Consider the following 16,296-nt stretch of genomic DNA (forward strand, 5'->3'; position numbering starts at 1 on the left):
TAAGACTTACCTGCTAAAGAGCCAGTCTAAACTTTTCAGGTTCATTTAATGCTGCGTAGTAGACACCATTATTTTGGTGTTATTTGTAATACTGCTTATTTTTACAGGGAATTTGGCTATATACCAATTAACCTTCAGGATGAAAGAAGGATTTTTTTTGGTGTGTGTGTGTAATACTCCTTCTGCAGACTCACAATGTGATTATGATAATGTCAGGAAAGAAGTGAAGGCAGCTGGCTCCAGGAGCATTTTCCCAACGGGCGGTGTGCCAGGTGTGTGGGACAGTCAGAAGGGCCACAGTTGGATTTATGTACAACTGAGATACAATTACTTCTGCTGGTTTGACCCTCCTCTCCTTTAAAGGCAATTTCAAGGGGAGTTGCTTTTGTTGTTACTATTAGAGTGGTTGCCAGTTTTTTCATGTTATCTCTTCTCTGGCACCTAGATTCTGTATACTAGAAAAGTTTAGAAGTGAAGAGAAAACAGGAATGACAGTCAACGCGAGAATATTGGCAGTTACGACAAATGTGGTTGAGTGACACTGTGCCTTAAAACACTCAAAAAAATTGGAGTCTTGGGCTAGGACTCTGGATTAAAGTCAAAGGAGTCCTTTTAAAACTTCTTCGTTGCATATGTGTGTCAGTGTGAGGGGATGAGAAGAGAGGGTCTGGAGACAGAGAAATGTGTTGAGATGGATGGAGCAGTCACTGACTGCTTCATGTCTTCAAAAGGGGCAGTTACCTATTCCCTCCTGTAGCCACTAGAATTGTTCTCATCTATGCTCGGACTGCTTGCATGCTTTCCATTCAGTACGTATTAGGGTACATTTATTTTACAAGCAAAAACATTTTTCTTTTGGGCGCATATTAAATACCTATTTAAAATAAATTGAAGACTGATTTTTTAGATATGTTTACCCTACCCTCAAGTAGCGGTGCTTATTGAGTGACTAAATATTTGTTCAAAACTTTGTTAAACGTGTTTTCACTTCTCTCAAGTTCAGCAAATCAGTTTATCAGATGAGTTTTGCTGGAAGTGTGATGTAATTTGTCTATACTTGGAGTCTACACTTACAGAGATACCTATAGGAAAAGGAAAAGGTTATTAAGCCTATCAGAGATTCAGTGGAATTAATAAGCTTTTTTTTTCCTAAAAAGAATGACTGAATCTGGTTTTCAATAGATTATAGAAAAAAATAGTCAATTAAATTTAGGTGCTCTTTGATGATAATAAATGATTTAAAACCATTTATAACATTATAGTATTAAATGTGTTGTACTTTCCCACCTTTGGTCCTTTTCTACATCCTAACAAGTTACCTGGTTGTTTGTTACCCAACATTAAAGCAAAAAAAGAAAAATAACCCAAACAAACAAACAAAAAAACCAAAATTTATTTGTTTAGAATTAAGATGTAAAGGGCAAGGCCATTTTTATTTGCCTTCTCTCTTCTGTGTTTATTATAGTATCAGTAATCCCCAGGGTAGTTTGAAGCTCAGATTGTTTCCTCAGAGTATACATGCCTCTGGCCTTACTGCTTCAGTAATTTTCTTTATTTTTTCCCCCACTCTGGGTTCTGGTTTTTGTTTTTAAAAACCATCGATGCCAGGAGACAGACAACCAGCACCTAGCCCAGAGGGTACTGTTGAGATTACTGCTGGAATAAACCCAGGATAAAAATCTTTATGTTTTTTCAGACAAAGCATGGATTAAATGGTTTATCTTATTCATATGATTTCAGTTTCTTTCAACCTCATCCAGAAAGTGATGGAAAGTTTTCTTCTGGTGCCTCTGTGGTCTTAGTTTATGCCCAGTTATGGAAAAAAAAAAAAAAAAAAGTCCAGCCACACTCTGAAACACAGAATTAGACATGGTTCCTGAACGTTGTTTGCCGTTTAACTTTGATAGACACATGCCCTCAAAGAAGGGCAGTATTACAGGTTTATGTGTCTATTAATCTGGTCCCAGTTGACAAAGTAATTGTTGTTTTAGACTCAGAACTATTAGTTAATATGATTTTCAAGAGAGCACTGTATATGTGGGCGTGAGTGTGTGTGTGTGTGTAGGGCGGGATGGAAGGGCTGGATGGGGATGGACTAAGTAAGCATGGTGACAAAACACCATCACACTGCAGTTTAACACCCTCCGTGAGGTGATATATTTTAATTAAAAGGGCACTTGTGCTTTGCAAATTAATGTACTCACTCAAAAATCAAAATTAAATCCCTCTTTAAAAAACTCTAGAGGTTGTTTTAGTATGAAAGTGGAGATAAATTATATAGTTTGAGCCATTTGAAAGAACTTGTCAGTTTATCATCACTGGAATAAAACCGATGTCTAGACTTGTTTTTTGTGGTGCCTTTTTTGTTTTTTTCAAACAGTGCTTTTTAGCCAGTCTCTTACTAAATCATTCATGGTTGCTATGCCCACAGTGGGCTTCATGGAGTCTTCTGTGATCTTTCATCAAAGACACAGCATTTTAGAGCCTTAGAGCATTGAGGATTTCTGAGTCCTTATTTCATAGTGAGTGGTAATGGGTCACAGTCAAAAGTTAAAAAGCTGAATAACTGAGATGAAGCATATTTACTGTCAAACAATGGTAAGCATTTCACATTTTTCATCCAGGTACTTTGTGTTTGTCAGTTTAAACCTGTCTCAGGTGTACTCCACCCCTTTTTGACACCAAGAAGCCAGTTGATATATTATCAATAAATAATAACAACTGAAAACATTAAAGTGTGTATGCACCAGCTCTAAGTAGTAGTAGTTTTACAAATAGGAACTGATTCATGTGACTCTGCAGCTTTACAGACATATTAAAATTTACACATGTGATCTCAGGAAATATAATAGTAATAAAATAAATGAAACCAGCCCTTTTATTACTCCCCTCATATTTATTTGTGTATTTATATCAACTGTTTACAATTATATAGGTGGATAATAGCTACTCATTGTCCTGATTTTTTATTTATTTAAACCAGATCTTAAGAACTCGATCCTAGATTTCATAATTAAAAGATGCCTTCTTTTAATAAGAGATTGAAACAGAATTTCCAGAATATTTTAATTAGTTTAGTTAATACAAATTATGAGCTATTATAAGTATATACATTAGAAAAATAATCTGTGACACTAATTAAAGCAAATCACTGATACCGTGTTTCCCCGAAAGTAAAACCTAGCTGGACCATCAGCTCTAATGCGTCTTTGGAGCAAAAATTAATATAAGACCCAGTCTTGTTTCAATGTAAGGCTGGCTATAGTATAGTATAGTATGATATGATATGATATAATACCAGGTTTTGTATTAATTTTTGCTCCAAAAGACGCATTAGAGCTGATGGTCCAGCTAGGTCTTATTTTCGGGGAAACACTGTATAATCAAAATGACTGGAAAGGAACAGACTCTATTTATATTAATCTTTAAAGTTCAAAATGCTTATTTCTGTACAGTTTTGTAAGTTTCAGCAATGATGTTTGGGGTTTGTTTTTTTTAAGACTGTTTTTGCTCTAGTTGGTGGAAAACAGACAAGGAAGTGATATATAGTTTGCCTATAAAAGAGTAGTTTACCTAAAGGTGAACTTTAAAAATATTAGGGATAATTAGCTCTCATTTAATAAGTGAATTGGAATTCTAGCACATCTTCCAAACTTCCGTTTTCTTTCTGTGTTTATCCGGGAGTATTTCTTGATCTCCTGTCTCAAGGAGACATATACCCTTCCTTTACCACCCAACCGTGCCTCATGTACCCTCTCTTCCACCAGTCATGTTCTCATTTTACTGTCACATCTGAAACTTCACTCTCTGAGAAATTCATAGCCCCAGGTTGCTCTTGGGCAACTACTCCTTGGGTCAAAAACATCTGATTGGGTTGGTGGTGGTGATAGAATTTAGTTATAATAAGTAGTACTTTTTTTTTTTTCTCGGATTCAAGATGTCTTTATCTTAAACAATATCATTGTTCAGTGAAGTCTGGCGTTTTACAAATGTGAGCAAACATTGCTTCCAAAATATAGAAAAAAATTCAGAATTCACTTACTCCATAATTACTTTTCGACAAGCTCATGTTTCTGAATTTTGTTGGAGATGAAAAAAATCAAAGTTATTCATTTCACAAATATTACTTGCGTATCTGTATCAGTCCAGAATTATGCTAAGGCCCTAGAAGATACAGAGATGAATCACCTCAGTCCCCACCTGCAGCAAGCCAGTATGGAGGAGACAGACTAGAACACCATGGGCTGCCATTCAGAATTGAGGGAGGCTGGGCAGTCAGGTGAAGGAAGACTTCCAGAAACAGGCAGCCGGTGTTTGTGACACCTCTGCTTCCACACTATCTGCTCATTTCTAGATGCTTCTGTATGAGTAGAGTTGCTTGGTCTGCGGTAAGTTTTTGTTGGGTATTAACTGTAGGTAACCTATAGATTGCTTGTCATCTTAAAAAATAATTTTTAAATTCATTTTGTTTATTATCAATTTCTTTCCTCCTCTCCTTGAAAATTTTATTTGGAGGACTATGGGGATTTCTCCAGTCCGCATAACACTAATTTTGTTAGCCTCTACGTCTGGCAGACAGCTTGGTGTTAAAAAGAGGCTTCCAGGAACTGTGTGACTAATTCTTTGCTACATATTGGGAATTCATCACCTTTGAAAAGCTACGCAAAACCTTTCCATTATTTGAAAATATTTGGGAAGAGCTGGAGGGCATTTACTTTTTTGAAGGGATAATTTAACAAAGTTGGTTTGCAATTTATATAATACTATTTATTTACTATTCTTTAAGAAAACTGTTAAGAGCACCTTATTTTCTGTCTTCTAACCTATTATCCCTCCTTCCATGTTAACAACTTTTCGCTTGTAAAAAAAAATGTGCAGTATGAGTGCGCCCATGAATCTGTCTAGGGATTTTAAAACTTCTCCTCCTGAAATTCTGGGTGTGGATAGTATCATGCCCCAAAGGGCATGATACTTCTGAAGTAACACTGCTAGCACCTTTGTATTTTTTCCACTGAAGTAGGCACACCCAGGCAGGATGAGTGTGTTCTTGGAATAGGCCTAGTTTAGGTAATTTACTGTGCGTTCACAGAATAAAGTTAAATGTCAAAACCTTGTTGAGGCAGGCCTTCTGCTTTCCTCCTCTAATCTGTCTCTTGGAAATACTGATTATGACATCTTAATGATAAATGCTTGAATTTATTTGTATGGCATTAGCCTTAACGTGTATTGTCTTCTTTCTTTCTCAAAACAATCCTGTGAGGCTTTGTGTGTTTCAGATGTGTCTGCTCCGTATATAAGTGTGATTGATCAAACGAGAATTCCCCCCTCCTCCCAAATAACCCTCTTTTAAGGACTGTGTCCTTTAGTTTGAGAAGCAAGAGTGAACTAGCCAGCAAACACTGGGTCAGGCCTTGACAGCAGGCCCTGGGTTTCCCCAGGAGCACCTCACAGTCCGTTAGGGCAGGTTGACTGTAAGTAATTCTGTGAACAGTTCGGTGTGCTAAGTGTTAGGTGGGACAGGCCCAGAGCCCTGAGGGGGATTCTGGGGGCACATTCATACAAGTGTGTGTTGGGGAGAAGGAAGTTACATAGAGGAAGGCTAATAAAAAATAGAAGCAAATGTGGCAGAAGATATTTAGGTATATTTTGAGAAAGTTTTTATCCCCATTTTTAGCTCTAATTTTTGCTTTTATTGATGAATAGATCATGTATTTCAGATTCAGAATTTAAAAGGTAAAAAAGATACATAGTGAAGACCTTCCTCCCCCCACTCCATTCCCCAGCCACCTGGTTCTCCTTTCTAGCAGTAATTGATATGGGTTTCTTGTATTTTGTGCATATTAAGTAACTCTACATATATGTTCTTTTCTCACTATCATCTTTTCATTTATACAAGTCCTGGCATATACAGCATCTTTTTTTTTTTTTTTAAGATTTTATTGGGGAAAGGGAACAGGACTTTATTGGGGAACAGTGTGTACTTCCAGGACTTTTTTCCAAGTCAAGTTGTTGTCTTTTCAATCTTAGCTGTGCAGGGCGCAGCTCAGCTCCAGGTCCAGTTGCCGTTTCTAGTTGCAGGGGGCACAGCCCACCATCTCTTTGGGGGACTTGAGGAATCGAACTGGCAACCTTGTGGTTGAGAGCCCACTGGCCCATGTGGGAATCGAACCGGCAGCCTTCGGAGTTAGGAGCACAGAACTCCAACCGCCTGAGCCACTAGGCTGGCCCTCTTTTTTTTTTTCTTTTTTCTTTTTTTTTAACTTCTGCTTACCAATATGTCTTAGAGATGGTCCCAAACCAGTATAGGAAGAGCTTCCTCATTCTTTGTCATAGCTGCATAGTGTTTCTGTGTAAGCACCATATACCACACTCCTCTTAGCCTGTTACCTACAGGTGGGCATTTACAGGTTTCCAGGACCTTCCTGTTTGCACACTAGGCTGAATAACTTGCACATATGTCTTTTTGTACATGTAGGAGTTGGTGCTGAAGTCAGGTTGCTGGGTCAGAGTGGTAAATTGGCATTTGGCGGCTGTAGCCAAATCGCTGTCTTCAGTAGTTACACTACTGTGCCCGCCCGCCACGCACAGCACTCGCGTGCCTGTTTCCCCTCACCTGTCTCACAGTCACGGGACTACTGTCAGCCCTTCGTTTTGCAATCTGACACATGGACAAAGTTTCTAAGAGGAAGGAGAAAACAATGCAAAATGATTTCCTTTTTTGTCCCTAGTATGTTTATTTCCGTGTAGTTTGTTAATTAAGATGTTGACTTTTAATTCAGACAAGCTTCAGTGTTTACTAAGTCTCTGAAGTTCTAAAAATTGGAATTGGAAACTTATTTTCATATTCTGAGTTGTGAGACTGAACACGTACCTGCAAGCAAAGTGTGACTGGTGATTCAGCGAGGTAGAACTGGCCCCCGCTTTCAGAGAACTTGTAATCTAGAAGCAACAGAGATGATCAAACATGCGGGCTTTGACAGGAAAAGTACAGACAGCTGTGGGAGCACAGGCACAGTTTCGGGGGTGAGGGAATCAGGGAATGTTAAAGTTTCACATCTGACCTTCATACCCACCCTGTGAAGCAGTCTGGATTGGTAATATTATCCCTTTATCACCATGAGGAAATAGTCCCAAACAAGTTGAATCTTATCCAGGATTGCAAAACCAGTCCTGAGCAGAACAAGAACTAGAATCCAAGATTTTTGGCTTCCTTCCTCAGCATGCCGCCTTCGTGCTCCCTGCAGTTCCTGGTGAGCGATAACTAAGCCTTTTTGAGAATCGCATTGTTACAGAAGTGCTGCTCTGGTGAAACTTGAGAGATTTAAAACACAATATTGCGAGACCCTCCTGGTCTCAGTGGTGAGGTATATTTTTTCCATCCAGCTCTTTTTTAGCTTATTAAAACAAACTGTGTGTCATGCTTAGAAGACATTTACTAACATATTTTATTTTGGTATCAGTGCATTTCCTTGTGATTACACAATGTCATTCCAAGAGGAGTGAGAAAGCAGACCAAGGCCAGCTTCGCTGCCTTTTCTGGTCTGAAGCGCCACAGTAGTAAGAGGCCGTTACATCTGAATACAAAAGTGCTTCTTGTACAATCAGAAGGAAAAAATTGCTCTTTAGTCATGCATCAAACAATTGGGATCATGTTCCTTCCCTCATATGCTGCCTCTTGCCTGAAGGTTGAGGGTAGTCTGACAGTATCATGAAGCCAGATTTAGTCATTTCAGAGCATTGTGTGACCTTGGACATGTAACTGAATTTCTCTAGAATCCAGTCTCAGTCTCATTTTAAAAATTGGGGTAATACCTACCATAAAGGTTGATGTGAGAATTAAATACAGTGTTATACAGAATTTCTTCAGAGATTTTCATTTCATTGTTAAGTTTCTGTAGTAAGGGATATATCTACAGTCTATGGGTGCATTTAGTGCAGTTGCCACACTTCCCCCGCCCCCACCAAGCTAATGATGGTGCATCTTGCAATAGATGGTATCAAATGGAGGAAATAATAGTATGTAAGAAATTTAATGCAATGCCAAGTACAATATGTATTCAATAAGTGGTTGCTATCATCTTAAAAAATGGAATCGAGTGAAGGCTATACCCCAGTGGGGAAGTGTGGTCTCTGCTGGGAGGTCTGTCTGTTAGGTTGGTGCAAAAATAATTGCGGTTTAAAAAGTTAAAAATAATTGCAAAAACCGCCATTACTTTTGCACCAACCTAATACATACAGGACTTGGACTTGTGAGGGAGCCACAGGAGGCAGGAGGGGAGCACTGTCTCCTCTAGGAACCCAGATGTTGAGAGTGGGAGACAACCGTGAGGTTTGTGGTTGTAAGTGCTGAAGTCAGTGTCTGCACCATTGAAGGAGAGCTAGACAGGGAAGGACCTGCAAACCAGAGCGTCTCGAGCCATGCAAGTAGCAGAGTTTGGCGGTTGCTTTTTTATCATCTCTTGTTCTTTGAGTTAGTCTTACCTGAAGAGCTTCAGCCTTAACTCAGCTGTGCTTTAGAGAAGCTGATTGTTTACCCTTTCGCCAGTGTTCAAGGGAGGGCCTGTGGGGGGAAAGTGGATTTTAAGGAACGGATTAGGCCATAATGGTTTGTTGAACTACCCCTCCCTTTTTGGAAAGTCCAGTGGCAGACTTGAAGGTGCCAAGTTGTACTTTATTAAACAAGGCAGCCTGTCCTTCCAGATCTTTCTCTGCAAACACACCTGTAATGCCTGTACTCTAGTTTCAGAGTCTAATTATTTGGGTTGGGGGAAGAGTGGAAATAAGAATCCCAGGTAGATGGGGCATGGGCGCCTACTATACATTCTCCTAACTGCCCCTCTTTTAAATGCAGTTTTAAAACGTATCCTGGGACACCCAGAAGTGTTAGGGGTAAAGAGGCATTAACACTAATTCTCTTACTTTCAAACAGTCCAGTGTAGATGGGGGAGGAGGTGAGAGAGAAAATATAAAGAATATGTAGAATGCTAACATTTGGGAAATCTGAGTGAAGGGTTCGTGGGAATTCCTTGTATTATTTTTGTAATTTTTCTGTAAGTATGAAATTCTTTCTAAAGAAAAACTTGAAAATACATATTTCAAGCATTTCTCCATGCAAACACATATATTTACATTATTAAGTCTGCACAGCATACTGCTTTGTGGAGGTGCTGTAAGGTCTTACCTAGATTCCCGTTGTTGGTCATTTGATCGTTCTCAGCTCTTTGCCATGAGAAACAGGCTACTGAGAGATCTTTAAACATGATAGATTCTCACGTATTTGGAATGGAAGCCCCACACTCCTTTGAAATACTCATACTCCCATAATGGACTTCATATGGAAAGTTCACAGTAATTTAACCAATTAATGCTTGAACTTAAGACCCCATTTTGAATTTTTAATACATTAAATGGTGACTGTTTACCGTGTTTCCCTGAAAATAAGACCTAGCCGGACCATCAGCTCTCATGCGTTTTTGGAGCAAAAATTAATATAAGACCCAGTCTTATTTTAACATAAGACCGGGTGTAATATAATATATATAATATAATCGGCTCTTATTTTAATATAATATAAAACCGGGTCTAATATAATATAATACCAGGTCTTATATTAATTTTTGCTCCAAAGGACGCATTAGAGCTGATGGTCTGGCTGGGTCTTATTTTTGAGGAAACACTGTAGCGATATTTATCTTACCCTGATACTAATAAACAATAAACTGTAGAAAAATTTCTTCAGTCCTGGTTCATTTCATGTAATAAAAATTTAGGGAAAAAAAGAATCTTTTAGTGATAGGAAACATCTTGACTGCTTGAGGAATTAGGAAGATCAGAAAGTCTTTTTTAGTGTCCTGAAGTTGCATCTTTCTGACCTCATTCTGTTGGAAGCAGTGGGCAAATCTTTTTTTGCCCTCATTCCAAAATGCTTCACTTTTTCACTGATTGCTAGGTGTTTTAATTAGATTTCCCTCCTCATTCCAGCAGCAGATAGGATGAAGGGACTATTTGACCTGAGTGAGTAGTCATATGCTCTGTTCTAGTGATTTACCTTCAGCTTCTAATTGTTATTTTTCCTAATGCATGTGAAAAATTGAAACCATAGAATATGATTACGTATTCAAAACAGCATTCATTTCTGTTTCTGATGTTCCTGCTAAAATATTTGGTTATTAATGTTTGGTTCAGTTTTTTGGTATCCCTTTGTGGCTTTGGAAACTAAAAGTGGGTAAGCAGGTCTAGCTGTTGACATGCGTAATAATACCTAAAGGCAGTTCCGGTGGGGACAGTAGATAAAAGGGATATCTTTGATTCTTTGGTCATACCTCCTAACTTCCAGGTCCTACCTCAAAAATAACAAACTGTAGACATTTCAATAAAAACGTTTCTAAGAGATTCACATGTTCTAAAACTGGACCCCGGCAGGCCTAATTTCATTTGAATTTTGACATGTCCATTAGATTCAGGTAGAGGACAGTGTGACTGTTGTATATTCTTTACTTTTTCCTTCTTCCTTAGAATAAACTGGAATGAGGGAAATAGTGGATTTTAAAACCCTAATTCAGGAATTAGCTGAGTGCTGTATTAAATTGCACTTAAATTAGAAACAAGAGCCAGGAAAAGAACCCTTTCCATCTGCTGTGTAGCTGTGAGGCAGCTATTGCACCAAACTGCCCAGCTCTTCATGAACAGTGGTTTTAACGGGAGGGGGTGTTGTGTAGAACTTGCCCAGGGCACTTGGCTTATGAACTGACACACAGCAGAAGCTGCTGTTCCATTGAAAACTATGAAATCCGTGGGTTTTGTTTCATGTCTCTAGTTAAGGAAAAGTGATTTCTTTCTTTCTTTTTCTTTTTTAAGATTTAACATTTCCTTCTTTTGCACTATAAAATGACATTTCCTAGACACTGTGTGGTGATACTAGCAGCAGCAACCGCCATTTGTTTAGCTGGGGATAAGGAAGAGGTATAAATAGTGGATCTTTCCTCTAAGACATTAGGTAATCTCTCTCCTTAGGGCCTTTCTCGGGGGAAATATTTTGTGTGTGTACATATATGTGTGAATAGTGTGTGTATGTGTGTATGTAATCAAAATGCTGACCTGAAAGAAGCTAGAGACATTTAACTTTAAAATGAATTTTGGCAGGCTAAAATATTACCAAAAATAAAATATCTATCCTTGATTGGGTGTTGGCCTCTTTACTGTGGGCTTACTAAGTGTTTGGGCGATCTTTGTGTTCGTGTAACTTGGCTCAATGATCTCTGAAGCAGCAGACTGTGACATTGGTTTTATCTCCTTCTGCTTCCACTTTTGTTACATTCTTTTTCCCCTAGATTGACAAATGTATTAATTTTCTTTTTTCCCCCTTCATCCACCACCCCCCGCCACTCCGGTTCAATCCGTTGTTTCTCAGTCTAGTTGTTTAGGACACAGCTCCCTGGCCAATGCTGGTATTAAGAACCCTGCGCTCCTCCCAGCTGAGGTAGTCGGTTGCCAGTGGTTGGTCGGCCGCTCACAGTAGCTCATGGCAGCTCTCGCCGGCTGCTGGCCACTTATGCTGGCCACTGGACGCTGATGGCAGACCACGGCAGCCCACAGCAGCTCACGGCAACCCAGCTCCAGGGAGAGCCATTGTTTACAATATTAGCTGTAGAGGGCGCAGCTCACTGGCTCATGTGGGAATCGAACTGGCAACCTCGGCATTAGGAGCACAGTGCTCCAACCACCTGAGCCACCGGGCCAGCTTTAATTTTCTTTAATGTACACATTTTCCATTGAAAACTTCTGACCTGGGTCATAATTAGTCTGTTGTTGCTTTCCCTCACGATGAAGTCAAGTGAATGTCTTTGTCTTGTTTCATCCAGAAAGTGAAGTTCCTAACACTTAGCTAGTAAAAGGTAGGCCCTGAGGTGATTTACTTATGAGTGTTGCTGTACTAACACCAGCATCTACTATCACTATCACTCTAGGATTTTTTGTTTGTGTGCTAAGTTTTTCTTCCTTTTCATTTTCAGCAGACCTACTCCAATGAAGTGCATTGTGTTGAAGAGATTCTGAAGGTGAGTTCATTGTTACTGTTTCTCCCTTGAAGAAATATTTAAGTAAGCAGACACATATCCATTTACTTTGACTTTAATGAACAGTTGCCATTCCAAACCCCTTTAAGCAGTGCCCCCCAAACACCTCCAAAAGCGAGATAAACCAGAACAGTAACAAAGGGAGTCTAAGATCATTATTGAACTCGCTGATAGATTTTATTAAAATGAAGGCTACAAACTACAAGGCCTTTGGACCAGCGTTTTAAGACCTGTCTCTCTCAGGTTTTTCTGGTTGTCCATAAAGACTCAGGAGAGTTGCTCACTTCCTCGAATGGACACTTCCTGCATGGATTTGGTTAGGGAGACAGCAGGGGTTAAATAGTGCTTGATGTTTTGTAAGTGACACCTCACATGTATGGCCTTAGCATCAATGAGCCCATGAATTTTTAAAGGGGTAAAAAAAGTAAATGGGCATCTTTAGACTGATGTAAAAGGGTTATTTTTTGCTCTTGTTTAGTGAGAGTGTGCCATGCACATTTGTCCTGCTTCTACAAATACATCATTGAATCCATTATCCATTTGTTCAAGTTTTCTTGCAGAAGGATGATAAATTCCTTCTAGAATTTAGTTCTGGGGGTGGGGATGGGGGGTGGGGCTTCTCCTCATGAACCAGCATGCTTTCTTTTTATCAGAAGATTTATATAAACGGTTATGTTTTCCCATTTTGGCTTTAATTTCCAGGAAATCTAAAGCTAAATTTAATGCTCAAATATAGTAATTATAATAATTGAGGGTTTTATTTCTCATTCCTCTTCTATGGTTTTTAATTTTCTTCCATGTCAGTTTTAATGGTATTCTTGCTTTTATCTTTTACTATAAGGTTTCTGATACACACACACACACACACACACACACACACACTGTTTTTTGGAAGTAGGAGATATATATATATATATATATATATATATATATATATATATATAAAACACATGTACCTATTAATTTATGTCTCTGCTGCTCACTTTTTTCCCTCAAAATATATGCTTGCGCAGTTCTTTCTTTAATTTTTCATTGTAAAGTATTAAGTGAGGTGGCGCTGAAATCAGTAATTAAGTATATTGGTTTTCTTCTCACTTGTGAAATTTTGATAAAAGTGATGTCTAACCAGATGTTTGGAAAATAATTCCATTATTTTTGTTTTACAATCTTCCGTCCCCTACTTTTTTAGTTAGGATTTTCTGAGAAAGATATCCGTCTAAGGAAACATACTTTGTCTTGTTAACAAGAAATTTTTCTCAAACAGCAAGTAAGATTAATAATAAACAAAACTAATAATTAACAAGTTATCTCGATCAAGTTTTGTTTTATTGTCTCCCTCTGCTATTTCTGAAATTCTTTGGTATGTTAAGTCATAAAAATAGCAAATGACTTAGTTAGAAAATACGACCTTAGCATTTTTTCTAAAGTGTTATGTTCTATAGTTACTTCAAATATAAATCCAACAATATAGATTAGTTGTCTTCTGCGTATGTCAGATGCTTCTCTTAGGTTTTGATGTATGTTTATATATGACTGTCAAATCCTTTACTTAGAATGATGGTATTGAGGCATCAGACAAGCATTTTTAATTTAATAAACCCATCCATCCCTCCTCTCCTCTCACCCAACAACACAGTACTCAGTTCTGACTTACCTGGGAATGTTTGGATGTAAATGGTTAATAAACAAGAGGTGAGTATTTTCACGTGGAAATCATGAACAGGGAGACTGAAATAGAAGGATGTCCTGGACTGCAGAGGGCAGAGGCCTGTGCATAGTGGAGACTTAATTTCTGTCCCCTTCTCTTCTCTGTGGCCTCAGCTAAGATGCGTGTTCTCCCTTGGCCTCAGTTTCCCCATTGCTAAAATGAAATCCATGGGCTAGTCGATGGTCTCTAGAGTCCATTCCTGTTCTCATTCTCAGATGTCGAGCCAGTTAGTTTCCTTTTCCTCGTGGTTCCTGCTTTTACCCTGTACCAGCAATTTACGAAGATTGCCAGGAATCCTAACACAACTCTTTCTGATGGGCAATAAAGGCAGGAAATAGTTGTCTAACAGAGAAAATCAATCATGGAAGATATTATTTGTTTCTCTAGGGGAAATATTAGGGGTGGAAGTATTTTAATGAAGGGGAAGTGGTAGCCTGTAAGTCCTCCAGGCTGATGGAGTAAGAAGGTGACAGACAGACATTGCTAGACACCCGGAATTTGTCACCCATGAGGGTCCAGGTAGGGCAGTGCCCTCAGTGGGAGAGTGGAAACAGCTCAGGTTTTCTACTTAAGTGGCATAGCCTCCAGGGGAACAATGCAGGACTTGGAGACGTTACCTCAGTGCAGCATGCCAGCGACACTGGTACAGTGAGTGGTAGCGTTAGTATTTGTTCATTCATTCATTTACTCAACAAGTACCCAGTAAGCCTCGAATGTCTTTCTAGGCACTGGGGGTGCCATATGATTAGAATTCTTGCTCTCATGGAGGTCATAGATATGTAATAAAACATCCGATATTGATACGTGGTGTGAGTCATACAGCAGGCTAGTGAACAGAGGACCAGGCAGAGGAAAGCGTGTAAACCCTTCCAGGTGGCAGCAGGTTGGTGTGTTAGAGGGACAGCAAAAACTAGACAGTGGGTCTAGAGCAAAGTGAGTGAAGGGGAGCGGGGAGTGCAGCCGTGGCACCCAGAGACCAGGCCTGAGGCAGGTACCAAGGCGTGTTCCCCACTGACGTGGTAAGTCACTGTGAGGTCAGGAGCAAGCTCTTGGCCTTGCAATTCAGGGCAACCTCTTCTCCTTAGGGCTCCAATTCTCTTAAGGCCCAAGTCCCTGTCCTAAGCTGGGCATTTAGGGAAGTACTTAAATTCTTTCAGACTGCTAGCCAACCCTCAGGGCCTGAAAGACTTTATGCACATTCCGACTGTCTAATTGAATACCCCGATAGTCTTAGGCACTGAGAGTACAATGGACATTTTCTGGGAATATTCGGTGACTAAAAGTCATAGATATCATTGGAATTATACAGAAATTCTTAGAAAACATAAGGGTGGTGTTTTCAAACACCTTCTCGGTTACGTGATTATGTTTTTACATCATAGCATTATAATGGTCCCATACCTTCAAGTATCGTGAAATAAATAAAACAGCAGGGAGCTCTCTAGAAGCTATCAAAGTTCTAGATTTTTAATTAAAAATGATAATGCTTTTAAGTTTTAAGTGCTTTCTGTGCACCGTGTATCCAAGCACTTGACGTAAATTACCCCTAAACACTTAGGAAAATAAGTGGTCTTAGTCTGCCTGTTACTGAGAACTGAGGCTCAGAGAGCTCAGACAGCTAGGCTGGTGAGGGTCAGAGTCAGGATACAAGTCTGGATCTCTGGCTCCAAAGTGCTTAATTAACTCTTTCCTTTACATTTTAGTCCAGAACTTCATCTGAACCAAGCACATGGCTAGACATGGGGATGCTTTGACCTTTAACAAAAATTTCTCAAGAAAGCCGGCATCAGTTATTTTGCTTGTCTCTGTGCCAGGTCTTTTATGTAGATCTTGGGGCTGTAGCAGCCCAGAGAGTGGCTGTGGGGACAGGCAAGGGAAGATGCAAACCGAGGTTGGGAGTAGAAATACTTGCCAGAGCTCCATTTCCAGTTGTTGCAAGGATCACATGGCATTTCTGTGGTAATAGAGACTTTGGTCAGCACTTTGAAAAGAATGAAGTGTAATAATACACAGTGTTACACAGGTGAGGTAATACAGCGTGGTCTGGGGTTGTCAGCTTGCTGGTAGCGAGTTGCCTGTTGATCTTTCATCCAGTTCGCCATGCAAGTCTTACTCACAGAATGGATTTCTTTCTCTTAGACTGGGAAGGCAAGTGGCCCATGCTCTGTGCTCTCAGCCACTGGCTTCTTGGGGCATCCAGTCCAGTCATTTTGGAACTCAGTTTTCTTATCTGTGAAATGGAAGAGTAGGAGTTAATGATCTCCATTTTAGCTTTTTAACAAGTTGTGCTTGTACACGTGTGTGTTAGACACCTTCAATCTGACATTCTGTTTTCCACTGATATTTTTTAGCAAAGCAAAATACAATTCATGAATACGCTTAGGAAAAAAAGAATTCATGTCAAGATAAATATATGAATTTGTAATATTTAGAAACCTTGTCTCCATGAAGAGTGAATAGAAATGAAACGTCTGCTAATGGAAAGGGAAGGTAGTTTTTTAAGGCCTCGTCCTC

The 16,296-nt window shown here is 39.3% G+C and overlaps 1 protein-coding gene across 5 annotated transcripts in view; it reads left to right on the forward strand.

The window, feature by feature from the left end:
- The window catches only part of AFF1 (ALF transcription elongation factor 1), a 172,310-nt gene that overhangs the window by 112,582 nt on the left and 43,432 nt on the right, over positions 1 to 16,296 (forward strand). For all 5 annotated transcript variants that reach the window (XM_033105974.1, XM_033105978.1, XM_033105976.1 and 2 more), the window contains one exon: positions 12,012 to 12,056. In XM_033105974.1, coding sequence (XP_032961865.1) covers positions 12,012 to 12,056 — 45 coding nt within the window. The remainder of the gene's footprint in view (positions 1 to 12,011; positions 12,057 to 16,296) is intronic.

Source organism: Rhinolophus ferrumequinum, chromosome 5 (genome assembly GCF_004115265.2).
Source record: "Rhinolophus ferrumequinum isolate MPI-CBG mRhiFer1 chromosome 5, mRhiFer1_v1.p, whole genome shotgun sequence".
NCBI lineage: Eukaryota > Metazoa > Chordata > Mammalia > Chiroptera > Rhinolophidae > Rhinolophus > Rhinolophus ferrumequinum.